The sequence below is a fragment of the Streptopelia decaocto genome (genome assembly GCF_964273445.1).
Source record: "Streptopelia decaocto genome assembly, chromosome: 3".
Classification (NCBI taxonomy): Eukaryota; Metazoa; Chordata; class Aves; order Columbiformes; family Columbidae; genus Streptopelia; species Streptopelia decaocto.
In genome coordinates this window covers 42,287,204-42,314,083 of record NC_138656.1, presented here as the reverse complement: position 1 = coordinate 42,314,083, position 26,880 = coordinate 42,287,204, and the positions used below count along the sequence as shown (strand labels likewise).

The window sequence follows — 26,880 nt, the reverse complement described above, 5'->3', positions numbered from 1 at the left end:
TCAGCTACATTCTGCTGGGTAGCCCAGGGTATTGCAAGAGCCTAATCAGACTAGTCACATACAGTTCTTAATCTTCTTTCAACAGTGGCCTGCCCAAATTGTGAAATACACAGCACACCCTATTACAGAAATGCAGATGCAAAATTAGTGACTTTATGACCCCACTCCAGAGCAGTAATGGCAAGCAAATCTCTACACAGAGGTCACTCATCCGTAGTTTGTAACTTTCTACAGTAGCAAAGAAAACAGTGATGTCTGTAGCTCTAGAAGCTTAACTGATGTTCCAGTGGATATTTTTCAAGGCAAGCAGATCTTTCAAACAGTATTTGTTTCACATTTTTGTGATAAGAAAGGAACATATGGAAGTGCGACTTCCATTTGCACATACAAGACGACAAAAAAAAAAAAGCCAATACAACTTTAAACAAAAAGCATGAGGAAAACTAAAAGGCAATCTAAAAGTTTGTTAGTAGCAAACCAGGTGGTATTTTCCCTCACTGCTCTCTAGAGTTCGCCACAAAATGCATAGTAAATGCTCCAATCATAATAAATCAAGAAATCCTGAAAGGGAGGGAGGCTCTTGCTCAATATGAAGGACCTCTGTGGTTTAAATGCAAAGAAGATCCTTAAAGTCAATGTTCCATAGTAAAAGCTGAAAGGTGTTTTTATTTCCCCACAGAAACCATTTTTCCTGCAGAAAGATATATCAGGTTAATTTGGTTCACAAATAACAGTTCTCTACTGTTTTTCTTTTCTTTCTCCTATTCTTTGTCATAGGTTTGTCTAAACAGTGGATCTCTAAACCAGAGATCCACTTTTTCAGAAATGGTTCGGAGTCTCTCGTTTCCCCACCACAAGTGAATATTTGGCTATTGCCTACCCTTTGCTTTCTCACCATGTATCTCCACCATCAAAACAATGATTTGGGTTTACCACAGAATCCTGTAAGTGGTATCAGATAGACAGGCTGTGCCATACCTCTCCCAAACCCTGGCTTCCATCTGGAAGAGCCTTGCATACTCTGTCAGAAGCCTCCCAGAGATCCCAGTCTCCCAATTTCCACTCAGCACTTTTTGTCTTCCTTCCCTCAGAGCACCCTGTGAGGAGTTGCTCCTCTGCCTTTCGTTAGCCCAGTCACGTTTTCAAGAAGAGGCAGCTGGGAGGAAGAGGAATGTGTCTGCTTTGAGAGCCATCACTTTATCCAAATTCTAGCCACACACCCTATGGGAAGGAAGGACACATGCACACATCTGCAAAGTGATATGCCCCACTCCAATCTTATACTCCCCCATGCAGTTTGGCAGCCACACAATGTAGTCCATAAGCACAACTTCCTCACTTCGTAATTGTTAATAAATGATAGACATGAGAACCAGCAGAAATGGATCTGGAGAAAAGCGTGCAAGATACCTAAAAGAAGAGGTAAAACTACGCCAAAAACATGTTTCTAATAATCTCAAACAATTTGGTACAAAGATCTGTTTATTACCCAACAATGTGACAGTGTATATACAAAGACAGCATGGAATGTGACATTTACAGGAAATTTCAGTACCTCATGCACAGATACTATTGCAGTGTTATCTTAATAGTTCCAGAATGTTAAGCTGAATAAATATTCCTTGCTTCAAAAAATCATTTTTACTTTTACATAAAAATATATAATATTGCACTCTTTACAAGGCCAGCAATTTTGCATATTGATTTGTAACAAGTGGAATTCTACTTTATAAAAAAATAAGCCTTTGTGAGCAACACCCCAAACCAGGGAGCACAAAAGGACCCCAAAACCACAATATTTGTATTTTTTCTCTTAAATAAAGCACATCACTTCAACATGAGCGAGGAAGCTTTTCAGTCTGCATTTGGACCTTACATTAATATTTAGACAGTGAAAAATATGACTAAAGCCATCCCATACAATGCTGCTACAAAATCTGCAGTTTAAAATTCAATTAATACAGTATGTAGCCACTTGCGTAATTGAACCAAAGACCAGCCTTTGTGTCATGGACTATGAGAACATTTAAGTTTGTCTAGTTTGTAAAGTTCTTGAACCAGGAAGTTGCAAGAATTTCTGAAGACTGGAATTTTCAAAGGAAGTATAAAGATTTCTTGTGTGTATGTCATCATCACAAATTGACAATTTCATATACAGTGTTTTGAAGGCAGATGAACCTTACACATGAGAAGATGTAGCAGTTCATCTGTATGGCAATAGTGGAACATGTCAATGATGAAAAAGCAAAGCAATTTAAAAGAAAAATGTAACTGCATCAGATTTGTGTAGCATTCTTGCTTTACCATTTTCGTGACTAGTAGGCACTCATTCATGGTGTCAGGTTTAAAGGTCTTTAAATCCATCAACTGAAATGTTTATTTTTGATCTGGCCTAAGAATTCAAATTCGTTAAGCCTTTTACAATGGAGGCTTATTTTTTCCCCTCAAAAAATAGCACCTAGGAATAAATAACATTTGCACAGTGTATCTGTATAAACTCTTCCAAATCATCTGATGCCTATGAACATTGATTATTCAAGCAGTTAGATTCAAACATTTTACAGTGTATTGAACTTCAATGACACTAGAACAGGAGCACATCTGTGCCTTCTTTAACACCTTATTTTAGAGCTCTGGAAGATAAGCTGTGTGTATGTATATAATATATTCTGCCACAGAATTGCAATAGCTAGGTGTTGCAAAGTTAAGGAGTTAGCACTACATTAAAAAATAAAATCAAAACATGTTCTAACTATTGCTTCATGATGCCATGAGGTCTCTACCCATCATTAAGACAAATTTTATTTTTGCTTGTTGTAAAGACTTATATTAACAGAGAAGATGCCAAAAATTACAAATATAAAGATAAAAGAAATTAAGTTTTTAGCATTACAATACCGTAGGATGGTGCAAAAAGCACCTACTAAGTTCTTTGCTTCTCAAAAAAAGCAATTTTAAGTGGTCTCAGATTTTTAGGTTTTGGGTTGCTTATCCCAGAGCTAACTATAACACGCTTACTAATCAGATATACATATGCTGACATTTTAATAGATATTTACAAAACTTTATGCTGTCAATATTTTACAACATAAGAGGGAGAATAAGCATTATCCATTTTTTTAAATACTTCTGTCCAATAAGTGATTTAAAAAAACCCTAACACTTATGTTTTTCTATTGCAGCATTTTGACTTGTATGTTAGAGTGTTTATGAGTCACTTTGCTGGTATTGGAGTATATGACCAGAGCTTCCTGGTGACCTGGATATGCTTCAGGTTTGTGCATGCACATATGCAATTTTACAACCACCTTAGACTGCTCTTTAAGAAGAAAAAAAAATAAATTAAAAAAAAAATCAGTCATTCTACAGATATTCAAACTACTTCAAAATCCAGTTTAAGAGATTCTATAATCTATTTTGGATTTAAAGTGCATCAGAGACATGAGTTAGCAGCAAAAATAGTCATCACCCAGCTGCATAGCTGCTAAGGAATGAGTAGAACATGGGTAACTTCAAGCGCTGCTGGTCCTTGCGACACCAAGCTATAACATTTCCATCACTATTAGCTGTGAACAAGTGATGACCATCACAGGAAAATGTAAGGCTGAAAAACAAGACAACAATCTATTTTAACATCAGATTTGGCTATTTAAGATTCTAGAAGACATTTTAAAACCCCTAAGAGTATAGCCAACAAAGAATAGCTCTCAGGAGAGACCCAGTGAGTACATTTATATAGTAATGTATTTGCATATACCTGCTTATTCACTTTTTGTAACAAAACAGGCTGAACTACAGCTTTGTTCAGCACCTCGACATGCCATGCAGTTCCATACTCCTTTCTTTGCAGTGTCAGAGAAAATGGCAGCATCCTACTCTCTCCCTGGGCTGCTCCTTTACTTCTGCAAGAAAGGCTTTTCAGCAACAAAACTGAGCACCCTGTGAACTTGCTTGGCTGACAAAAGCAGAAACTAAATCTGTCAGATTTCATGGCCCAGCACAGGACTTATGTGCAGCCAGGCATCTCTTCAGCTCTAACAGTAGCAAAGTCCTTCAGTCATGCCACAGGTAGTGTTAGAGAGCATGAAGCTCAGCATCCATTTTCTCTCTCATCTAAGCAGGAAACTTTAAATTATTCAATAGCTACTAAATCATTATCAACAAGCTTTGTGAAGTATGCTTCTTAAAGGAGGTAAAAGAAAGACAATAACTGCTGTTAGACTATGTTTTTCATTTCTAGAAAATGGTGATTAGTGGTTTGGTTTTTAAATGGTATTTCAGAAATGGTCAAAACAACTTTTCAGAGTGATTTGTTACTATACTAACATTAAGATGTTAAATTTTGGCATAACTCTAAGGCCTCTGTGCAGACTACTGTACCACTGGGGATATCAAAGACTCAATCCTTTGTGTTCTGAAAACACTTTGGCATGAGAATAAATCTGGTTATATAAATCAAGGGGACACAGAAAATTACACAAGCACTCCAAAATGGCAGCTTCCAAGCTCCTCTGAGTTTCTTTTACTCCTTTCTCCAGTGTTCCCCTCCAGCATCATAAAAAATGGTCAGGGAAAATGCAGTGTTTTCATTTATTTCTGAGGGAGAAAAAAACACTGTCTATTTGAATCTGGCAAAGTTAATCTTATCTCATGATTTTTACACAGATTCTGGGGAGAAAAAACAAACAAACAAGAAAACTTAACAATGAGAGTAGCTATTGTTTGGTTCTCAAGGGAAACTTGCTAATTTCTATCTGCCAGCAGCAGAACCTAGTTATTACTGTCATTACAAATACAGTACACTTGTGCTCATTTTGCTTTCATGAATAATTACTAGGATTATATTGCTCTTTTTAGCCATGCGTGTTTACCTCCTGTTCTCAAGACAAATCCATGTTAAACACTCAAGGCTTTTTTTTTTTTTTCCCCTAAAGAGAAAAATATATTTGTTGTGTACTTAAGATTTTTACCTTACAATAGGTTTGGCTGACTTGGAAAATGTTATTTCTCGTACTGGCTTCAAGTCCCATGTACTCCAGAGTCTGAAAGAAAGAGTGATTTTTCTTCGCATTTAATTTTACAAATATTTCAGTGATAAACATAACCTATTTAGCAACTACTAAGATAGGAAACTAAACAACAGCTTGTCCACCTTCTTTAAAGCCAAATATCAGCATGATGTTTGGCAGTATGCTTTTAAACTGTGAGCCTAAGTTATAAAGCATTTTAATAGAAGTTTCAAATGCTTACCGTACAACTCCGTTTTCTAGCCCCCCTGCAATCACATTGACAGACACTCCTTCAGGCTGGTTAGAGAAGGCAACAGAACAAATACTTTCCCTGCAGTGCACATGTCCCACGAGATCACCGTTAACTGTCCAAAGTCTCAAATCGCTACCCCCTCCAACTGCAACAGAGCATAGCATGGGAGTATTAAAAAATTAATCTAGACTACAGCTAGGTCTATGCAACAGAATCAGTGTTAAAGAATTCAACCTGAAAGATCAGAAGGTTTAGATGACTCAGTGATGTGTGCTGCAATAAACAATAGCCTCTTCCCTCCTTTTGTGACAGAGAATGTGCAAACCACCAAGGCACTGCAGTGATTTAGAAGACATCACTTCATATTTATGCAACATTGTACTTACAAAATGCTATATAAATTTAATTTTCATGACCAATTTTCATATACTAAGAGGGAATTCATACAATCTACTTGACACAGCTAGTTCTTACACCCTGCCTTGCATTTTAAGCAAAATACTTAAAAGTAGCAAGCACAGTTATTTTACCAGGTTATCTGGGATTATTTGATTCTATCAAAGAACTAATAACACAGCTACTAATTTGTCTTAAAAGGGATTGAAACACACGTCCCTTACCAATTAAAGAATATGATCTTTACCAGAAAAAGTGTTTTGTGAGCTACAGAAATGGACTTGAAAGTCTCCATGTCGGTTTAAAACCTAAATATTAGGTTTCTGAAAGTAGCAGAATAATTTCCTCTTGTCCTTTAACACAATCTACTGCTATTTTGCCCCTCTCCTCTCCACCCCCTCAAATTTGGAAGAGGATTAGTTTCAGTTCAGCCTGTAGAGGACTACAGTAAAACAAGGTGGCTAAAACATACTTCAGTATATAAGACCTATATTACTCAAGGCAAAAAGGAAAGAAAACTGGCCCAGACAAAGCAAGAATTGGGTCAATAAGTGTTTTCTAACAATATGGATATAAAAAGTTAAGCTCTGTTCCTTCTTAATCTGTATCTCATTAGATCAATGGAACAATATTCTGTCATTTAGATACAGCCAGTTCCCCTCCCAGTCTCAAGTTAACACAATACACACAGGTATCCCTATAGACAGCAAAATGGTGGGAGGACTCTTACTTAGCCCTGCTTTACTAATACACTCTTGTAGCCCACAGTCAACCTTTAAGTCAATGAGCATCCTGATTTATGAAATACTAAAAATTCCACTGCTTGAATAGGTCTTAATGCTCTCATCCAGAAACAGTACTCTGTGGGAAACAAGAGTATACAAAAACCTGCTCTAAAATAAGGTGAGGGAGGATCTATGTTTACTTCTGGGGACATGGAAGCATTTAAAGTGATAGATTGAATAACAAAAATTCTGTTGCTCCGTATTACACTGTACTCCCCTGAAGACCTGTACTTTTGACAGCAAGTCCATTAAGAATGCAAGCAGCCACCTTCACAGAGTAGAAGTCTCCCAGCAATCTCTTGAAATTTCAAGGTTTTTTTTAAATAGATCAAGCTGTTAGCTTTATCTCTACATTTTACTCAAACACCTGCCTAATAATTTCTGGAGAAATCTTTGTTACTATGTGAGGAAAAAAAAAAGTGCTCCTGTTTGACCAAATGCATCCTCAGATCATTAACACACACTCACTAACTAATTTAATAGTAAGTCTCATGATTTATTTGGTCTTCAAGTCAAAACAGCTTTCTTGACTGCTCAATATACCTGAATCACAAACTGTTGCAATATCACCAGTTGTTTCACTAGCTGAAACTGCAGTCACAGGACTCTTGTGTCCAGCCAGACTCTGGACATAGCATAGCCTGAGGAAAACAAAGAGAAGAAGCCTGAAGTTCAGACTCAAACACAAAAGGTTATTTGAGGAAAAATATTTAAGAGTTATATTAAGTTCAAACATCATTTTGCATTATGATATTTTTCATATTCATTCTAGTATTTCAGCACCCTTCGTGGAAAGAAAACAGTAAGGGTTTGACTTCACATTAAGATACATATGGAACAAATTCAGTTAAATTTAAGAGGGTTAACATACTCCAAAGTTGTAAAACAGGTATTTAAAAGAAAGCCATTGGAAAAAGCTACATATATAGTTGTACCTGTTCAAATCCCATATGATGCAGGTTCCATCTTTGCTGACACTTATCATTGTACTGTATGGTTTGCACACAAACAAGCTTGTTATTTCTGCTGTGTGACCATACAGATGGACTTGTGACTCCATTTCTATCTCTGAAGGCTGGAATACAGCAAGATAAAACATGAACTCTCATGAAAAAGAAAGTGAATGCCTTTTTTTCTGAAGAGAATAAGCCTAGGGACAAATTTAATTCTTAAATTTCAAATAATGGTTCTTATTGCTTTTAATGGCATCAGTTTAGCAATGTTTTTAACGCTTTATATTTAATGCTTTATAATGTGATAAGCCATACATATCAATATTCAACCTTTTGTTTCCAGTGCTTTAGTCTAAGCAAACATTTTGATGTGGCCCAATGAGTAGAAATGAAGAATTATTGTACTACTTCTGTCTCAATTACACACCTTGAAATTGGCCAATTTATTTTCTGCAAGACTGCTATTTCCATGTGGCAGTGAAATGACAGTTCCCAATAATTTAGCACCTAAAGGAAGCACTTAAAAACACAGAAGGAAAACCCAGCTCAGCAGTTATCAGTCTGTGTACAGTAAATTACTTGGAATTCCTCAAGTCAGTGCCAAGTCTTTCAGTGATACCAAGTTGGAAAAATAGGCAGAAAGTCAAGTCTGAATACAGAAACTGCTAGATAAAAATTAAAGCAGCAGATTTAACACTAAATAACAGAAGTTATATCATTTGAAATGTTTTAGACTTCCTAAAAAATGCCAGGTTGAAGGAGCTGCTTCATCAGAATACTAATGCTTTATTTAAGACAACTTGCTGTACAGAGATTAGAATAACCTTTGTAAAAGAAGGAACATTTTTCTGCTTGTTTCCTCACACATTATAAAACATTGTCTGCATTTTCGTGTGAGGGTACAGGATGTATATAGCAGGTCTCCAAAAAGCTTCAATGTAGAAATAGGCAAGGTAGAACTACACATATGCCTAACTCTTAGTTTGTAGAAAATTTTCTTGTCTTTTTGCACTAAAAGGGACAATATAATCTATATAATGTTGCAAAAGTCAACATACTTTTTGACAAAGGGAAGACCTGCTATTTTGCTCTTGCCACTGAGCATCTCATCCAAGACACACTTATGAAAGTATCCAGTTGTCATTCTCAGAACAGTGCGATATCTCACGTATGCAGATCCTTCTTTAATCCTTGCTCAGTTTAGAGAAAAAAATATACCAAATTTTTCCATAACATCAATAATCAAGACTTCTGATTTTCTGAATAAGAACTGATTTTCATAACTCTTTTACTGTGCCCCTCCCATCTCCTTTAAGTGCTGTTGAACTGCATTTCAACACTTGAACTGAATGCAGGATTCACCGTTAGCAGCTTCTCTCTATAATACTAATATCGATGGTTTATTGATTCCTCTCTGGGTTATTGTAATGAGATAAGCTGGAATTTTAGCACCAACTGTATTAAGGTCAAGTAAGTTAAAAAATAATTACCTCCTACCTAAGATACCAATCCTGTTTTACTTCACACTTGCTTTTAGTTGACAACCCCTAAACAGTATCTAGAAGTGGAAAAACATGCAGGCATGGATCTACCTTTAAATAGCAGTTCCTTCTGTTGGTTACCCAAATGATGGCCTACAGCACTTGAGTGGAAAATGTAAATGATCACTGCCCAGTTTTACTCCAACAGATCATTAAACTGCTCTCTTTCTGTTTGCAAGACAACTCTAGTAGTCAGCAAGTGAAGGCTGGAGTAATTTGTACTACCAGAAACCCTTTGTTGATGTTTTCATGAAGGTGTGACTTATTGTCAAGATAGACCACAGTTTCAGAGCAGTACTTCGTTAGTTTTTTGACCATGTTAAACAAAGGCTAGGAAAAACTGAGCATCTGAAGTACAAAATGGAGGTATTTTTGAATTCTGACAGCGTGCCTTTGAATTCCCATATCCAATTAACAACATAACTGTTTCATTCCTATGCATTGAATTATATACACGTGAAACAGGGCCAAATATTCACGTTTCAAGTACTGCATTATAACAGACTGTTCACTTGATCACTGAACAGCTGACAAGATGCATACAGAACAGATGCTAGGAAGCACATTTGCATTCCCTGCAGCCCTGACTTGGGTAACTGACTCAACAACAGGAGCTACAAAATTGGCACAAGGTCAGTCTGCCTGGGGCATGTAAAACTGTCAGTGCTGAGAAATTCAGCAAAGATGGTCTGAAAGATAACATCTGTGCAGCTGAACAAAAACAAAAAAATCACTTGTTTCTAGGAAATGCAAAGGAACTTAAGAATCATAACCCCTCTACCAGAGTTTCTTCTCAGCATTGCAGAAGGCAAGTATATGGAATTTCTATTTTGGTACCTTAAAAAATTCACTGTTCTGGTGAGCAGTTAAAGTCCCTTAAGATCCAACTGACTGAAGCTGGCAGGCTTCAGGCTCTGCTTCTTTTTTTAAACTCATTTTAAACTCCTGAGATGCTGAGCTCAGGAAGTTTGTGTGGCCGATCACCAGAAACCAGAAAAAAAGAAAAAAAAAAAAACACACACACAAAAAACAAAAAAAAAAAAAAAACAAGGAAGAAGTCGCTGCATGTTTGTGTTCCTCCCAGCCTGTTTGCCACTGTTGGAGAAGAAACCGAGCAAGCATAGCAGACCATGCCAAGGTTCCCTCTAGCCCATGCTAATATAGTGAGTCAAGAGCATCAAGGAATACATTACTACAAATGTGTTTGCCTGTACCTATATCACGCTAAATTTGAGAAACTGGTTTAGTTTAGTTGTTGCTGTAGGTAATCCTATAGACACACCTAAAATGACCTCTCAAGAAAGTTGTGAATTCCTTGTTAAAACTACAAAGAGTAGAAGTTACTGCTGGAGAAAGCCAGACAGAAATTCAGAAACTCAGCCTGAACCAGAAGATGAATTTATGTTCCATTTATACTTCATACCATGCTTATTACCACATAGCATCACAGTGATTTCTACTAGTATCTCAGTATCTTCCACTAATGCATTAAGTAATGCAAGTTACTTTTCCCTCTTCACTGCTTTTCCCTTTGAGGAATACAACAAAGTGAAGAGGCTTAATGCTTAATATGTCCACTGTCTGAGATTTCATCCTGGCTCTCTGTAGAGTAAGTCCCTTCTGAATTTGAAATGCATTCCACAGTTTCGGTTAATGTATTGAGCTTCAGTTTCAAGTCCTAGCCTGAATACAGTCAGAGTTGTACGTGTAATCAGTTATGCACCCAGGTGATGAGGGCTGACTGAAGGCTAGCAGTATGTGAACAACAGCTTAAGAGAAACCCACAAATAAACATGCTGAGAAATCTATTTAACAATGTCAAAGAGAATCCTGCAAACATAAATAATAAAGAAGCACATGATCTTTTTAGCAACTGTCCCAAATATAACATATTCCCCTTTTCTCACTTCTCCCGTGTTTGTTTGGTTTTGTTTTTTTTTTAAAGACTGTAATAGTGGATACAGCTAAATGCTTAAATATAAATCCTACCCAATGGAACTTACCGTATTGCTAGTGAATCTGTTCATATATGCTGTGATGACACCAGATTTACTACCTGTGAACAGCTGACAACTGTCTGGCACCCAAGCACAACTTGTTACCTTGGAAAGACAAAACAAAGCCAGAACAAAAAAAAAAAAAAAAAATCAGAACAGACTGTTCTCACTGCTATTTTCATTATGCCATAGCATTTGGTCAAACTGATTCTTTATTGGTTATCCTACAAAAAGCCATGTAAAATACCTAAGCTAAAGAAATCCAAGAGTTAAAATACACCTGCTGTAGGTCACATTTGTTATTACTTCAGAAAAAAAAAAAAAAAAAAGTAGAGGGAAATTCTGTGTAGCCTAGAATTTACCACTAAAGAGCAATGAACTACTGTAGACTTATAGATCCACAACCACATAAGCCAAAATCTTTTGGTAGAATGTCACCAACCATTGGAGCGTAATGGTGATTGTACAGTGTTCCCTAACTACCTTCTGGACAGTCTTTCCCAGACGAATCCTAAACTACAGGGGAATTCTACTACTAATGTGTGTATTTTTTTTCTGTATTCATTTTTTTTGGCCCAGAACTTAGGCTTTTATAAATCCACAACAATATTTCATGGGAGGGAAAAGCTACAAAAACCAAATGCATTCAGAAGGGATCTTTACCTAGTACAGGAACAAATCCAGGAATGAAAAACACTGGAGCAATGAAAGACATATTCTAAAGGAGAATCATAGATTAAAAATAGTTGTGTTTTGAAGCTTATCTCCAAGAGAAATGAAAGCAAGAGTATCTACTGCCAAGTCAGAACACCACTTAAACTAGCAATATTAAACTGAAGACCAAGAGACTGATTTTTTTTTTTTACCTGATGGAACTGTGAGCTCTGTATAAAATTTACTGGAGGCTCACTTTGCTTGCTTTTCAGTCGTAAAATGTTATCTGCATATCCCCAGCTCAGGATAGCTGACCACTGAATATCAGTACTGTGCATGCTTCTCACACCTGAAGGAAGGCATATAATATTTTGTCATATATCAAACCGAAGAGTTTATCACTTAGACAGTCAACAATAAAAATCTCAGGTCTATGTTTTACCACAAGCTAGAATCTCCTTCACCTCTGCTTTTTACTGATAACTTTCCTCATTCTCTGCCTCTAAAACCTGTTCTTTTAAGTCTCCTTTCTTTTGCTTCATGTTCTTTTCATTTGTTCTTCAGTTCTTGGACTGAATCTGCTGGCAAGTTCTGAAGTTAGATCCTCACATTTCAGTCACTTTAATAAAAAAATATCAACTTAATTACAGGATGCTTCTACATAGTTTTGAAAATTGCAAGTAAAATCCACCCTCCAGGAAAGATACCATACATGTGGAAGCTGTTACTGGATTTATAAAGAAATCTTTGGCAAAAGTGACTGAATTAAGTTTGCTGGAGAATAATAGTAGCATTAGATTTATTTTTTATGGCTCATTTTTGCCTCTATCGTGCATGTAGAGAATAAGCACAAATTCATACCTTGCTCCTTGCTATATATCATCAAAAGGCAAAACTTGCGGGACAAACCGCAGATAGCTTTAGTTGGCAAAGCCTGGAGAGAGCCAAATCTTTCTCCATGTGGTTGGCTAAAGCAGACAACAGGATCTGGAGCACTTGGGGAACCAACGTATTCCCCCCACTTCAAGCCTTTGATCCATGGCAACGGACTCTAAAATAAGCACAAATAAGTTTGAAGTTAAAAAGTGATAAAAAGTTTTCATTAGTAAGGGAGAATCATTCATATCACATTCTCATAAGCAATCACATGGTAAGGACTGCTGAAGTACTCTCAAAATGCTAGAAAGGCAAGTATGAAGCACAGTAGTATCATCAGCTGAATTAACAGCTTTAAGAGAGTTCTCCCACTTCTTTAAGGGCCGAGGTAGCAAGCTTGTAGTTCAGGTAGTTTAGTGAAAAATAATGATTTCTTTAAATGCAGTAATTCAGTCTCTCACTGGACACCAGTGAAAACAAGCACTTGAAGTGAAGAAAGTTGAATTGTCCTACAGAAAGTAAAAAAGTTGAGGATGGAAGAAAGCACAGTATGTGTTTACCTACTATAGGTCTGCACACGGATTCTAGAATTTGTCATTGAAAGTATAAAACTGTTTAAGTGAAATGCTTTCCAACACCTATTTGCTAGATCTGAATTCATTTTGGTTATATCTCAGTTTGACACAAAATATATCACAAATGCATGAAAATAATTTTCACTATCACTTCACTAATTTTGTGTATTTTCTTTGCGGTACAATTTGGGGAGTAAGTTGCAGTTCTAGGAAGGAAACTGTAAACATAAGGGTACAATAATTACAGCATATGAATGTTAATTAAACCATCTTGCAAATCAGAATGACATACTGGATATATTATTTCTTTAGTGTGTTCTCTGGTTTCTCTGAAAGCAAACTGCACAAGTAATCCCATGGCAGCAGGAAGTTCTCCTTCCATGACAAGCCTGGATCCAGGTCTGCTAACATGTGCTGCATGGAACAGCTGCCGAGGTGTTTGCCCGTATGTTTTTATCATTGTTTCAAGGGCTCTTCTCTGAACAGGATCCTCAACAGCAGAAACATCCATTCCAAAATAGGTCTAGAGAGGGGAAAGAAAAAAAAAAAAAAAGAGGAGGGGCAAGAATAAGCTTGTCCAGTTTGTCTTTGGGAAAGACTGTCAACTCATGCACACAAAATCAGAGGCAGACTCTTCAGTTTGGTTAAAACTTGGAGTAGAAGCCATCCCACAACACTATGCTGACTAAAGAGCCACCAAGAACAGTAACCGTATCTTCAATAAAGAAGTGGTGACAACTACCACTTTAAGATTTGTCATGTGAGCTGCTCTTACATGTATTCTGTGACTGATTTCTGTCAAAAGAGGTTTTCTTAGTAGACCTTTGCTAATCTGCAAAACAGAACGGTTGCTAATGAATAAAAATTGAAAAACATAATAGTTAAGCACAAAAAAAGGAAGGAAAACATTTTGATGACTACTTGAAAACAAAAATCTGCCACTGCCAAACACTACTGTTTTATTAGTTCTTACTGCTATACAATGAACACTAAACACATTTGAATGCATTTTGAAAGCAGGACTGCCTGGCTGAGCAAATCTTGTGACAGTCAAGGTTGAAGCTAAAGAATACAATCAGAGATATCTGTGTCACAATTAGGTAGTGAAAATCTGGAAGTCTTTATGTTAAATGCAGACTGACTTGAAATTAAATTCACTAGGGAGGAAAGTGCTCATTAGAGGGACAAAACACAAGATGCATATGAAGGGAAGAACACAAATCAAAAGAAATGTGACCAACAGGTCAAGAGGGGTGATTCTCTCCCTCTAATCTGCTCTCATGAGACCCCACCTGAAGTATCCAGCTCTGGGGCCCCCAACATGACAAGGACATGGACCTGTTGGAGTGAGTCCAGAGCAGGGGAATAAAGATGATCAGGGGCCTGGAGCTCCTCTCCTATGAGGACAGGCTGAGAGAGTTGGGATTGCTCAGCCCGAAGAAGAAGAGGCTCCGGTGAGACCTCTGGAAGTGGAGCATCTCCCTTATGAGGAAAGCCTGAGGGAGCTGGGTCTCTTTAGCTTGGAGGAGACTGAGGGGTGACCTCATTAATGTTTACAGATATATAAAGGGTGAGTGTCAGGAGGATGGGGCCAGGCTCTTCTCGGTGACAACCAATGATAAGACAAGGGGCAATGGGTACAAACTGGAACACAAGAGGTTCCGAGAAGAAACTTATTTACGGTGAGGGTGACAGAGCACTGGAACAGGCTGCCCAGGGAGGTTGTGGAGTCCCTTTCTCTGGAGACATTCAAAACCCATCTAGACACATTCCTGTGTAACCTCATCTAGGTGTTCCTGCTCCAGCAAAGGGACTGGACTAGATCTTTTGACGTCCCTTCCAATCACTAACATTCTGTGATTCTGTCACCTTATAGCAGCCTTCCAGTATCTAAAGGGGGCCTACAGGAAAGATGAGGAGGGACTTTTTACATGGGTGTGTAATAACAGGACAAGGGGTAATGACATTAAACTGAAAGAGGGAAGATTTAGATTAGAAATAAGAAAGAAATTATTTACTGTGGGGGTGGTGATGCAGTGGAACAGGCTGCCCAGAGAAGCTGTGGATGCCCCATCCCTGGCAGTGTTCAAGTCCAGGATGGATGGGGCATTGAGCAACCTGGTATAGTGGAAGGTGGCCCTGCCCATGGTGGAGGGTATGAAACTAGATGATCCTAAAGGTCACTTCCAATCCAACCATTCCATGATTCTACAAAATAATGAGCTCAGGACAAATGAAACTATTTTAACCATTTTAAAGCTGCAGCACAATCTGCCTAACTGAAAGGCTTCTTTTGAATGAGATGGATGCAGGTACACACAAAAACAATACCTGTATACCATTGCAAACAACTCTACAGAAAGTCTAATTCCCATACCTGATCATCCTCCATGCCTATCTCCAGGCAAGAAAGACAAACACAAACACAGTAAGTCTCACAACAGTCCTTGTAATCTTATGAGTTCCACATTGAAATGGTTAATCATTTTCTTATTCTACAACACTTCATGAGCAAGCGATCTTGCTTCATGCTGGATGTTTTCCAAGCAAGTCAGACTGAACTTTCCCCCATTAAGTTAAGTACAATGAACAAACACAACTGCTTAACAGATACTTACTGCAGGATGAAAGACATTAATAGCCTGAACAGAGGCCTTGCCTTTTTGTTTATAACCAAACACCAAATCAATCCAGTGACAGATTGTCTGGGAAACATGGTCAGACTCCAAAGCCTGACGATGAATCAAGATGAACAGACGAGGATCGTTACGAGCCCAGGGTGGAAGATTGACATGGTTAACTCTGTCACCATTTTGACGTACTCCAAAATCAAAACCTAGAAACACAGGAGTAAATGATCCAACTTTTTAGTTGACAGTAACTTCAGAAAGGTCTTTACAGAGTTCTATGAAAGCTGACCATTAAACACATTGATTGCTGATCAAAGCAGCACCACTGACAAGTCCCCCTCAACCACATTCAAGCTCATTCAAATGGAAAACAAAATCAGACAACAGGAACCTCCTTTGCACTTATGACATAATTATGAAAAAACTTTCCTTAAGTCCTACGTAACAGTTTTTGTAGCATATCCTGCAAATTCATGCCAGATTTTTCCCATACATCTTACTGTTTAGCATATTCAATCAAGGGATAGAAATACTCTCAGTTTCAACCCATAGATTCAACCATACAGCTGTTTTGAGCATGTTGTTTTGTTACCCTCTTAGTATACCTTCTCTGTTAACTAGAAAGTCGGGAAGGTAGAAAAATTCTGGGATAAGCTCCTTTACATCAGTCATTGATTCATACGAAGACAGTCGCCAGGTTGTATTGGTAGAGTGAAAAGTTCTGTCTGGGATGTCAAAACTTTGATCTGTAAAGAAATCCAAACTGAATTTGTTACATCGATGATGGACGTGATAACAGTTGCACATCTGCAACTTCAAGTAGATAACTGTTCTCTAGTTAGCTGAGAATATTTAGAATTCTTCTATCTCAATTACAATGTGTTATACATGGGCTGCAAGTCAAATATACATCAGCTTTTTATTCTACATACACTAAGGTATAAATATAAGATATACAGCTTTATGGTCTAGCTTGATAATTTCAGAATGGGTCTACTGTGAAAGCATACCACATAGAATTTTACTGAATTCACCTATTTGGATCTGGTAAACTATGCTAAACAGAGTAACATCCAGCATTCCTGAGTCATTGGGCCAAGGCCCAGATGCAAAAGGCAAGTGCAAGCAAAAACAATCTTACCTTGATAGGCTAAAAACATTTTAGTAAAAGGTGGTAGCCTAACTAGGAAATGAAGCACAGTTCCACTGTTGGAATAATGAGATCCATAGTGATATGGTTGTACAGGGGGCATTGGATCATCCTCTCGTGCTCCTTTACGGTACTCTTCTTCCAAATACTAGAAAAGTAGTAGGGAAAAAGAAAAATATCACAGACCTCCTACCTCCTTCCAATAACAAAAATAAGAGTTTCAGTTGTTTAGGAATAAAACTTAAAACTTTTGGAGGAACATACATTTAAAAGTGATCTGACATCACATACACTCTCAGTGTCTAAAGAAATATGATAACTTTTACAATCCAGTTAGTTATTAGTCCTAAGCTAATTTAAATGACCCGTTTTCCATTATTTGTTGGTTTTGCCTTTTTCCTATGGTTTTATAACACAGCAGTCATTGTACAGGCTTTTCAATACTAAATGGAAAGAACAATGTTTGCAAATAGTACACTAGACCATGATGATATAGGCATAAGTTTGAAGGTCCAGCTGCAGATGCTTTCATTCCCCAGCATGTTATTTCCTACAACCTTTAAAACATTCTGAAGAACAAAAATCAAGGAGCACTGTAATCACAGTAGAACATGTTAAAATAAACAGCATACTTGAGGGAAAACAGCTTTTCTGTTATTAAACAGAAAGAAAAGCCACAAGTTCCACTGAAGTAATTTCAAATATCAGCAATAAGTTATCTACCTGGTCTTGAGGGATCTTTAAATATATGTATGTTCATACATAAGAAGATACTGATTAACTTCCTCAGCAGTATCATATAGAAAGACTAAATGGATTGACAACTTCAAGTACAGGAACAGATAAATACAGGTTCCAAGCATGTTATAAAACAATCCCCAGGAAATGTAGCACACTGAAAATGAGAATTCCATAGACATAAAATATTGGATTTGTGGCTTATTTTTCCCCAGTCAATGTACATAAAAAAAAATAAAAGCCTCCATATCATTTATACACAGAAAAAAAAGGCAAGAAGCAGAAGTTATCCAGATTACCTTATAAGTGTCCACATAACGATCTTCTTTTTCTTTAGACTGCACAGCTATTGGTTTGACCAGATTTCTGTAACAGAAGTAGTACTGATATCTTGTCATTTTTATAAAGATGTTGATTCATGCTATTTAATAATGCATTAATAAGAATAACATCCTTAATATAATGAAAAGTACAAACAAAACTGAATAGCGCTTTAGAAGAGAGTTTGAAAAATAAAAAGATCACTTTCAGTTAGTGTTAAAGGCAAACTCAGATCCACAGGCTACCCCATAACACAGTAACAGGCAAGCAAATGCAAAGTGCCTTTGTCAAATCAGAGACATCATATCAAGGCAAAGACTTTGTGCACACAAACATTAAATTAGCTTACATATATTTATTAGGGTGAGACAATTCACTCAGATCCATTCACGATGAAGACAACATGATTTTGTAACTGGCCAAATAATTTATAATATTATTTCTTTTTCTATTTAATTTTCACTAGTTGGCCTGGAAGTGTTTAATCACATTAATTTAAACATAGAGCTTTTATTGAAGTCTGTGGACTATCCATATCATATTAAAACAGTATATAGGTCCAATTCATAGCATCCTTGGAACCTACACCCTCATAATACTAGGCATTTTATTTAAATATTTGAGGTGAAGCAGCCACTTATTGTAAAAAGCCCAAGTTACTATGGATGAGGCTTGTTCCTGAATAGTTCCATTCACGTATGTGTGCAGTGCAGTTCAGTACAAAGTTAAAAAGCTATACTGGATGATTAGTTCATGTATTTGGAAATAACCAGTTCCAAAAATTTCATATTACCTATATACTGATGGATCATTTAGGTCCAGCGTTTCACTAGTGTAGTCAGAAAGTATAAAAGGAAATACTGGATATTGCATGAGATCATTGAAGGAACGGCCGGCATGTTTGTTTAAATGAGTCAGATATTCAAAGTTAGTAATCTGTCCTGTGCACCAGAGGTGGGTCAAAGCAGTCATGTTTCCATATTCCAAAAGGTTAGGTAAATTGTTAGTTAAGATGTTGTGGTACACATCATCACGGACCTAGAAGAAAATACCATAGATTTAATAATGTAATTAAAAAGCTTCAGACTACTAAGACTTAGTAACTGTTTCTCTCATTTTAGACATTTCCAGATATCTACTGTAATGGAATAATATTTAGTATTACTAAGATTTCTTTATGTCTTAATACAGAGATGTGTTTTACAACATGGTTGTGTTTGCCTAGAAGTCTAGATGAGGCAAGTTTTATAAAGGTATTAGAATTTAATTAGTCCACACAGCAGGTCTCCTCAGAAACTAATTCATGAATGTATATATTACGAAGACACAGCAAAACACTGTGATATATTATTATGCATCAGTGCCACATTACCTTTGTATTATCAAAAGCCAAGAGTAAAGTTCTGCCATTTGTTAGAAATATTTCCACAGCATTGTCTCTTAACTGCCACCAGCGCTTATGAACTTCCTTAATTTCCTCATAGGTCCAAGAAAACGATGCTGGTTCAGTTTCCCCATGAAAACTCTGCAGAATTTGCAATTTAAAAAGTTACTTTAAACAGTAGACTTTCTAAACAAGAAACTCTTCAATGCAGCCAGTATATAACCATACAGCATATCACAAGGCAAACTTTAATTTTGCTGTCATGCTGTAAGACATTGTTGCGGCTTTTTTCATACGTTTCTCCTCAAGGCAGTGGGCAGAACATCACGCATGCTCCTCAGTTGCTCCAGTTCCCTATCCAACACGAGCCATAATGCCATTATTTTCACTGGCTCTTAAGCTAAAATATTGAACAACCAACCAGAGCAAGCAAAGCTTTGCCATGAATCCAATTCTGACAGTTCTATGAAGGACAAAGCAGCAAAACAGCTGGTAACATCTTAAACCACAGGAGCTGTGTGTTTAGTGGATACAAGGAAGAGCTTCCTGAAAATAGTTCAAAACTTTCATCAGTATAATCTATGTCTTGATTATTTTCAGATGTCTGTTGGATGTATAAACTTAAACTGTACATCAGAGCGTTTGTGAATTAGAAGGATTAGGTCAGTTCCAGTCTTCTCATATAGGATTAAAGAGGGAGCTAGAACATCCTATATAATGGAAAATTCAAGAATCAGATGCTTTAGGGTACAGCACAACTCATACACTTCTGAGTTTCTGTACTTCTTAGTGCTCCAGTGTCCAGAAAGGCAAGTTCTCAGGTGCAGACACAAGCAAGCTCTGTGCACTCGTGCTAATGAACCCAGAGCAGTGGGCAGCAAGATACAGAAGCCTCCCCACATCACACCCTCCTTATCCCCCCTCAGTCGCAGCCCCGCATCTTTCCTGTTTTCTGCTATCACTACTGAATCCACAGGGAGGGGCAACAGATGCAAGACTGAACTCAAACTAATGAGTTTGGCTGGTCTTGTCCAGAGACTTCTAACTCTAGTACTCCAGCAGTCTCAGTGGCAGTAGACAAAAGATACTCACGGTTACAGTTTGGAAAAATTAAGGCTATACAATATTATGATCTAATACTTACAGAATTTTCAATTGTGTCTGAAGCATTGTCTTCAACAAAATACATGCCACACTTTCCTGCAGGAAAAAATAGTTGCATAAAGGTACATGATATTACTATTTGTATTATGCATGTTAGTGTTATATAAACAGTGCCCAGGAGTTAAGCATACTGTGGCAGTTGCACATTCTCCCCCACCCCTTTTCTTCAATGTGGAAGGTGCATGCACACCCCCTCTTCCACAAGACATCCCCCCTCTCCTTCAGTGGGACAGTTAATAGCTCCTTTTGTTCACCATTAGCCAGGAGAAGGGAGAGACACCAAGAAGTCAGGAAGTTTCTGGGCACCCATAGCCAGAGCCGGGGGGGTGCAGAGAAGCCGAGAAGTTTTGGGGAGCCCATAGCCAGAGTGGGGGGTGCAGAGAAACTGAGAAGCTTCTGGAATGCCCACAGCCAGATCTGACAAGACTATAAAAATGGGGTTCCCGCCGAGGATCCCCTTTGTGTGGTGCTCTCGGAGCCGCGGGTCTGCTGCTGTCGAGAGCCCTCCTGGGACTGGGACGCCATCTAAGGTAACCTCCCCAAAAATGGGACTGCCTCACCTATGCGTGTGGATGAGTGATAACTTATTAGATACTTTCCTTGCTGCATAAGCAAGTGTATTTTCCTTGCTGGAATAAGCAAGTGATTTCCTTGCTAGATAAGTGAGTGTATTTTCCTGGAGTCAGGGTCGGATCTGGCATTGTTTTTCATGAGTATGCATGCTGTGGATCTCCATTATTCTTATTTGCTCTACCCCAGTAATTTCCTCAAGTGATATCCGAACTTGCATTTTATGTTACCGGAGCGCTAACTAATTGTATAAACCCTGTTTCTAACTGGTTGTTTTCCCAGACTTTCCGAGACAGAATAAAAGTCTGTTTTGGACCTGGTTGTCCACCTAAAACTAATTTTGACACATATTAAGAATAGTACCTGGGCAAGACAGTACTTAACAGAAATAGAATTTGTGATTCCACATCTATTAGCAAGTGGTCTGCAGCTTTAAAACATAACTACAGTCCAAAAGCACTCATGCAAATCATAGGGAAAAAAGGCAAAACTTATTTGTAAAGTATATAATTCATAAAGTCAGGCAACAGCTCAATTACTTAAAAAAAAAAAAACCCACAACCAGCAAACTTTGTATATACAGAAGAATCTTGTACAGAAAAGGATGAGGACTGAAAATTCTACTTACCTAGCAAAAGTTCACCAGCAGTCTCTCTAGAAGGTGCTACACTTATACATCTTCGATTAACTCTGAAATATGTCAAAGTTTATTACTGCTTACAGATTTACGTACCTTTTGGCACATACCTAAAACTAATGGCCTCAAAGACTACAGCTGAAGACAGACTTTTCAACACCATGACTCTAATGGTTCAAATCCCAAGGAAGGAAAGAAAATAGAATCTCAATTTTCTAGACTTCCACATTAGTGTGTTTGTATTTATTTCTTCGTGTGTTCTCTGCACTTATTTTAGGCAGTATTAGTGCTTGTAATAGGCAGCAAATTAACACAACTTCAGATTTGACTAACACAATGGTAAAAGCAGAGATAATGAGAACACGATTTGCTTTTGAGCACTGATGGAACGACCTAACAGATCTAATCCCCATATCACAACAGGTGGTATTTGCTTTTACTGATTTTTGAAGTCATGGAGATAGACTGCTTTAAGACTGAGAAAATGCACATGTTGGTAGCACTGATCTTTTGCTTGAGTATAGCAAAAAACCTACAATTTCTGACATTTGTCTCATCTCACTTGATTGTTTTTTTAATGTTTATTTAGACAAAACAAGTGAGGAAAACTCTTTCTTTGGAATGGGAGAAGGTGGGAAAGCAAAGTTAATTTTACCCAAACCTTACCTTATATGTTCACTTGCAGCTTTGTCCTTTACAGTAGAAGAGTGAGAAGAATGTGTTTTGTCTTCAAATAGATAAGATAATGGAGTCTTTATCACACCTATTAAAAAAACCACAAATAATAAGGCACTAACAGTCATTACAATTCAGATATACTCCTAAAAGATGTTATAATTACCTTCCTGTTTCTGCCTGTCTGGGAGAAGGTACTTATTTGGAATAGTTAGGTAGCACCTCTGCAGGCGGCGCCTCTCTCTGTTAGGGCCCTCTGTTGGATCCAGTTGCCAAGAAGCTGGGTAATAGACTGGGTCATACCAGAGTGCTCTGGAAAAAAAAAAAAAAACAAACCCACAAAAAAACCAACCAAACAAAAAAAACAAAACACAAAACATGTTTGAGTTTGGCAGCAGAGGCAGCATATTTGCTTATTTATTTTGGTTTTCTTTAAAAAGTAAAAAGGCAGAAGTTTCACAGCAGTACACTGGGCAATTATTTCTGAAAAGGTATCAAAAGACTGAATTCTGTAGTTTATTTTCATCCCACTGACTGGCTATTTTGAGCTACTACGGGAAGACTGCTCTTGGAGTAACTATAATTCTGATGAAAACAGCAATACGATGCATCCAATGCTATATTTTGAAAACTCAGCTCCTACAGACATGACATAATACTAGTTGTGTGGTGGTAAAAATACCACTGTTTGGTTTCTTATCAAGACTTGGCATCTTTTGCTCTGTGCAAATTAGTGAACGCAGTATCTGGATGCTAATGTGAATAACATTACCCCAAAGAAGTTTTGTTACTCCATCAATGTAATGGAAGATATGAAAACTTTGTCATTCTGTTGGGCACAGCAAAATGCACCTGACAAAAACTGTCTAAATGGCATAGAAATACTACAAGGCTACTCACTGTAAAACATAGGAGAATAAATCAAGTATTTTACAAGTTTTTAACCATCAGATGGTTGCCAAAAGTAAGAAATTCTAATTTCAAGATCATCTACATTTCATGTGCCTCTAAGCAGAATGAGAAGCATGTGTCAGGCATTGAGTCTCTCTCTGGCTTTCTCTGAGGTGAGAGAACAACTTACCGATCATGAGTAAGCTGCTGAACAAGTTCCTGCCAATGTCTGCTGGCACTTAGCTCTGCCTTATACATCCCCCTGATGTGCTGGATTACTTTCTTCCTTTCCATTCCTTGTGACAGAGACACAGCTTGTGTGATGTCTCCAGCTATTTTAGAAATGTCTTTAGATTTTGTATCCAGACGCTGAAAGAGACTGAGGAAAAAGAGTTGTGTTTTAAAATGTCAAGTACACACACTGAGATAGGAAGGCAAGACATCAAAAGCCCTTAAAAATATCAGTTTGGCAGTAGATATCCACAGTTCTTGTTACAGCAGAGGCAGAGCAACTTAGCCTACATAATTTTCACAAGACTTATAAATACCTTCTGCCTCTTAGCCTTCACAAAAAGCTATAACTTGTGACTTCAGACAAGCCAAGCCAATCAGAAGATCAATGCCTATATATTAGCATGCTTTACTAATTAATGCATATTCATTACAATAAAAATCTGAAGTAAGAATAGTAATTTACCACTGCTCAAATCTCAAGTTATTCAACATAGTGAATTCTTACTGCTTATCTGGGCAGACTCGACTAAGCTGACCTTTACAGCTGCTACAGTTGCCTACATTATAGCATGCTCTCTGTGCATCTCAGATCTGATTTTTATGGCAAAGCCTGAAATGTCAATTAATGGAAAGAACCTCTTAATCTACCACAACCTACCAAGACTTACATTATACCAAGTAGCAGCAATCTATGTAGCTCACAAAAGTGTTCAAATACTATGCCAAATATATTTTACTTGAAGATCAAGGTTAGTAGCAGGGACATTTATCTTACATTTAATTGCACAGACCACAGCAACAGGTGAGGTGATTGGACAGATAAAACAGCTGTAGAACTAAGGGTGAAGTGCCCAATGTGCAAAATCAGTTCAGTATTCTGAAGTTCACATCATGCATTTATTATACAACCTATCAAAATGCATATATAATCAAGCTCTTTTATAGCGGTAAACTAAACTAAAAATCTGAAAGCTAGCAATGCTGTTAATTTCAAAAACACATCTATAATAATCATATAGGCAACTCTGCCATGGGGCATGCTGAACAGAGAACATTCTTACAGGGTCCTTGCAGGCCCTTTAAGGCAACACTTACTTTTGTCGATTATTAGCCATTGTCTTCTCCCAGGCAGCTTTGTTTACACCTTCTTCCATCTCATATTTCTTCTGATCCTGAATCAAAGTTTTTGCATTACTTTTTTTTAAAGACAAAATAAGGAAGCAGATGCTAAAGAATATGCCAATTTCAAAAAGCAAGACTGATAAAACTGTTCAGCTGGTATCTTCACAGCATTTTAAACCATGAAGACTTCATTTCAGGTACCACAGTTTTATTATATTAAGATTTTTTTTCCAAGGAACCATATTTTTTTCCAAACAATAAGACATACCAGTAGCTTATGAACTCTCAGCTTTGCCTGGGTTAAGTAATATGCTTAGCCAAGAAGCATTAACAGGTGAGGTTGCTGTGAAGCATTGAATATGTGTGATAGAAACACTCAGAACCCAAAGAGAATCCCCAAAAGCATAAGCCACGCACCAAGCAAACAAATTGCAGTCTGCAGCAAAATTCTGACCCCACATAACAGACAATTATTTCAAATATAGCCAGGTTTTTACGTACGGTTTTTATTCACAAACCTCTTTCAAAGCTTTTATTAGATCTGGTTTTGGTCGTGGGCTCAGGGGAATACATTTATAGCCACAACATTTTAGTGTATTCACAAAGTCTCCTGCTGCTCTTTGTTCTTCTTTAGTCATTTCATCACTGTGACTGTGCATTAACTCATATAAATAGAGCACTAATTTAGGTCCATGCTAGAAGAAGAAAAGAAGGGAAAAAAGATGATGTATGGTCATTCTCATTTCCACAATGCAAGACCAAGCAGCCTTTTCCTCCAACTTTATTCCCTTTTCCAGTCAGCCTGGACATATTTCTTCTCCTAATTTTTCTGTTATTCAAAGAAAATGGCTTCTTTAATATTTGAAGACAAACTTCTATAGAACTAGAAAGAACATACTAAATTTAATCCTTCACATGATAAAACTTCTCTCAGCATACTGTGACTTTTCAAATGGCTTACAGGACAGTTAAGTTTCTTTTCCAAGTACTCAGCTCCTGCAGCTCTGTTTATACTTCAGGAAATATGTGCCAGAGACTCCTAGTTTTGCCTGCCAAGAATGTTACACCTTGTTTGATTAACCAAATTAGAGCTGAGAGATAATGAAGTTAAGCAGACACAGGCCACAAATGCACTCAGTATGATACTCCCCCAAAGAAGCCATGGCTAGTGTATCAGCTCTTTTCTTACTGGTGCAAGTGTTAATTTAACTGAATAATTAATATGTGATAAGAAACACCTAAGTGTCATAGGTTCATCCAATAAGGATTTTCTCAGTATACAGTGACTCAAACTGTGGCATGTCTTGGATCATTAATTTCATTTTTGCAGTTTCTGAAGATCTCAAACAGTAACATTCCAACCCAATTCCTGATCACAGCTTTAAGAAATGCTTTCTCTCAAGCTTGCACTAACACAATACAATCAGAAAAGCTTTTTCCTGACAAACCCAGAAAAGCAAGGAGAAAACATTCAGCTATGTGAGTTAACATAGAATACACAATCCCACCACTTTAAGAATTAATAAAGGCTATATAAGAATATATAAAGTGCTGCTTTGATTGAGGACTTACTGCCTCTTAAAATCTAGTGACAAACAGTTCTTATAAGTTCCAGGAAGTCTGCAGTTGGAGTTCAAAGGCAAGGGTAATTCCTTCATTAATCTGCTTTTTCAGCGTACCTTAATTCCTAGTATCCTCAGAAAATCCTTCATGTTAAAACTAGTACCACCTTTTGTTTCTGCACTACACAGGAGATGTGATGTTTGATGTGCTACAGAGTCAAACCCAAAACATAATCCTGTCTTGTCTCTTAGAAACTACCTACCCAAAGGCTAATAGAGCAATTGCAGAAGTACACACAGGCACTTTGTATGACATGACTTTGTCATTACACTGAACTTTGCTAAAAATACAGTTATAAATAACTGTAAAATTTAAACAAGGAAATTGAATACACGTTTTACAAACTTCTCTCAAATAGCTTACTTGCAAAGTTGGGATAAGACAGTCACGCATAATCTCTTGATGATTTATTTCATGTACCATCTCCAAAACCTGTTTTCTCTCTTGCAGTGGCCTTGATGGAGACAAGATGTGCACAAGAAGCCTCCCAAGTTGTGTACGGAATGTGTCCTTACATGATAAGAGGATTCTCTTCCACTGCTGCTTTGGTGTGTTCATTCTGCTGGTGCCCTAAGTATGAGACCATCTTTTAATATTACAGGGTTAGGGCTTCCTTTTACCAAGTATCACATTACAAAACACAGTTAATATGGGCAAAATGTAAGACAATAAAGATTTCTCTACCAATATAAAGTGTTTCGT

General features: G+C 37.4%; 1 protein-coding gene across 6 annotated transcripts in view; it reads right to left on the bottom strand.

Moving 5' to 3' along the window:
- Nucleotides 1–1,464: 1,464 nt before the first annotated feature.
- Nucleotides 1,465–26,880, bottom strand: part of LYST (lysosomal trafficking regulator) — an 88,632-nt gene continuing 63,216 nt past the window's right edge. For 4 of the 6 annotated variants that reach the window (XM_082048279.1, XM_082048278.1, XM_082048281.1 and 1 more), the window contains exons 31-53: nucleotides 26,542–26,748; nucleotides 25,074–25,250; nucleotides 24,529–24,605; nucleotides 23,390–23,578; nucleotides 22,475–22,620; nucleotides 22,300–22,396; nucleotides 21,625–21,686; nucleotides 20,407–20,462; nucleotides 19,251–19,403; nucleotides 18,672–18,916; nucleotides 17,857–17,923; nucleotides 16,811–16,967; nucleotides 16,275–16,415; nucleotides 15,658–15,875; nucleotides 13,332–13,562; nucleotides 12,450–12,639; nucleotides 11,801–11,937; nucleotides 10,941–11,039; nucleotides 7,379–7,518; nucleotides 6,987–7,084; nucleotides 5,251–5,407; nucleotides 4,971–5,042; nucleotides 1,465–3,604 (exon numbers count right to left, since the gene is read on the bottom strand). In XM_082048279.1, the coding sequence (XP_081904405.1) occupies nucleotides 3,466–3,604; nucleotides 4,971–5,042; nucleotides 5,251–5,407; nucleotides 6,987–7,084; nucleotides 7,379–7,518; nucleotides 10,941–11,039; nucleotides 11,801–11,937; nucleotides 12,450–12,639; nucleotides 13,332–13,562; nucleotides 15,658–15,875; nucleotides 16,275–16,415; nucleotides 16,811–16,967; nucleotides 17,857–17,923; nucleotides 18,672–18,916; nucleotides 19,251–19,403; nucleotides 20,407–20,462; nucleotides 21,625–21,686; nucleotides 22,300–22,396; nucleotides 22,475–22,620; nucleotides 23,390–23,578; nucleotides 24,529–24,605; nucleotides 25,074–25,250; nucleotides 26,542–26,748 (3,255 nt within the window). In that variant the 3' untranslated portion in view covers nucleotides 1,465–3,465. The other 2 variants (XM_082048282.1, XM_082048283.1) reach the window with 2 other exon arrangements.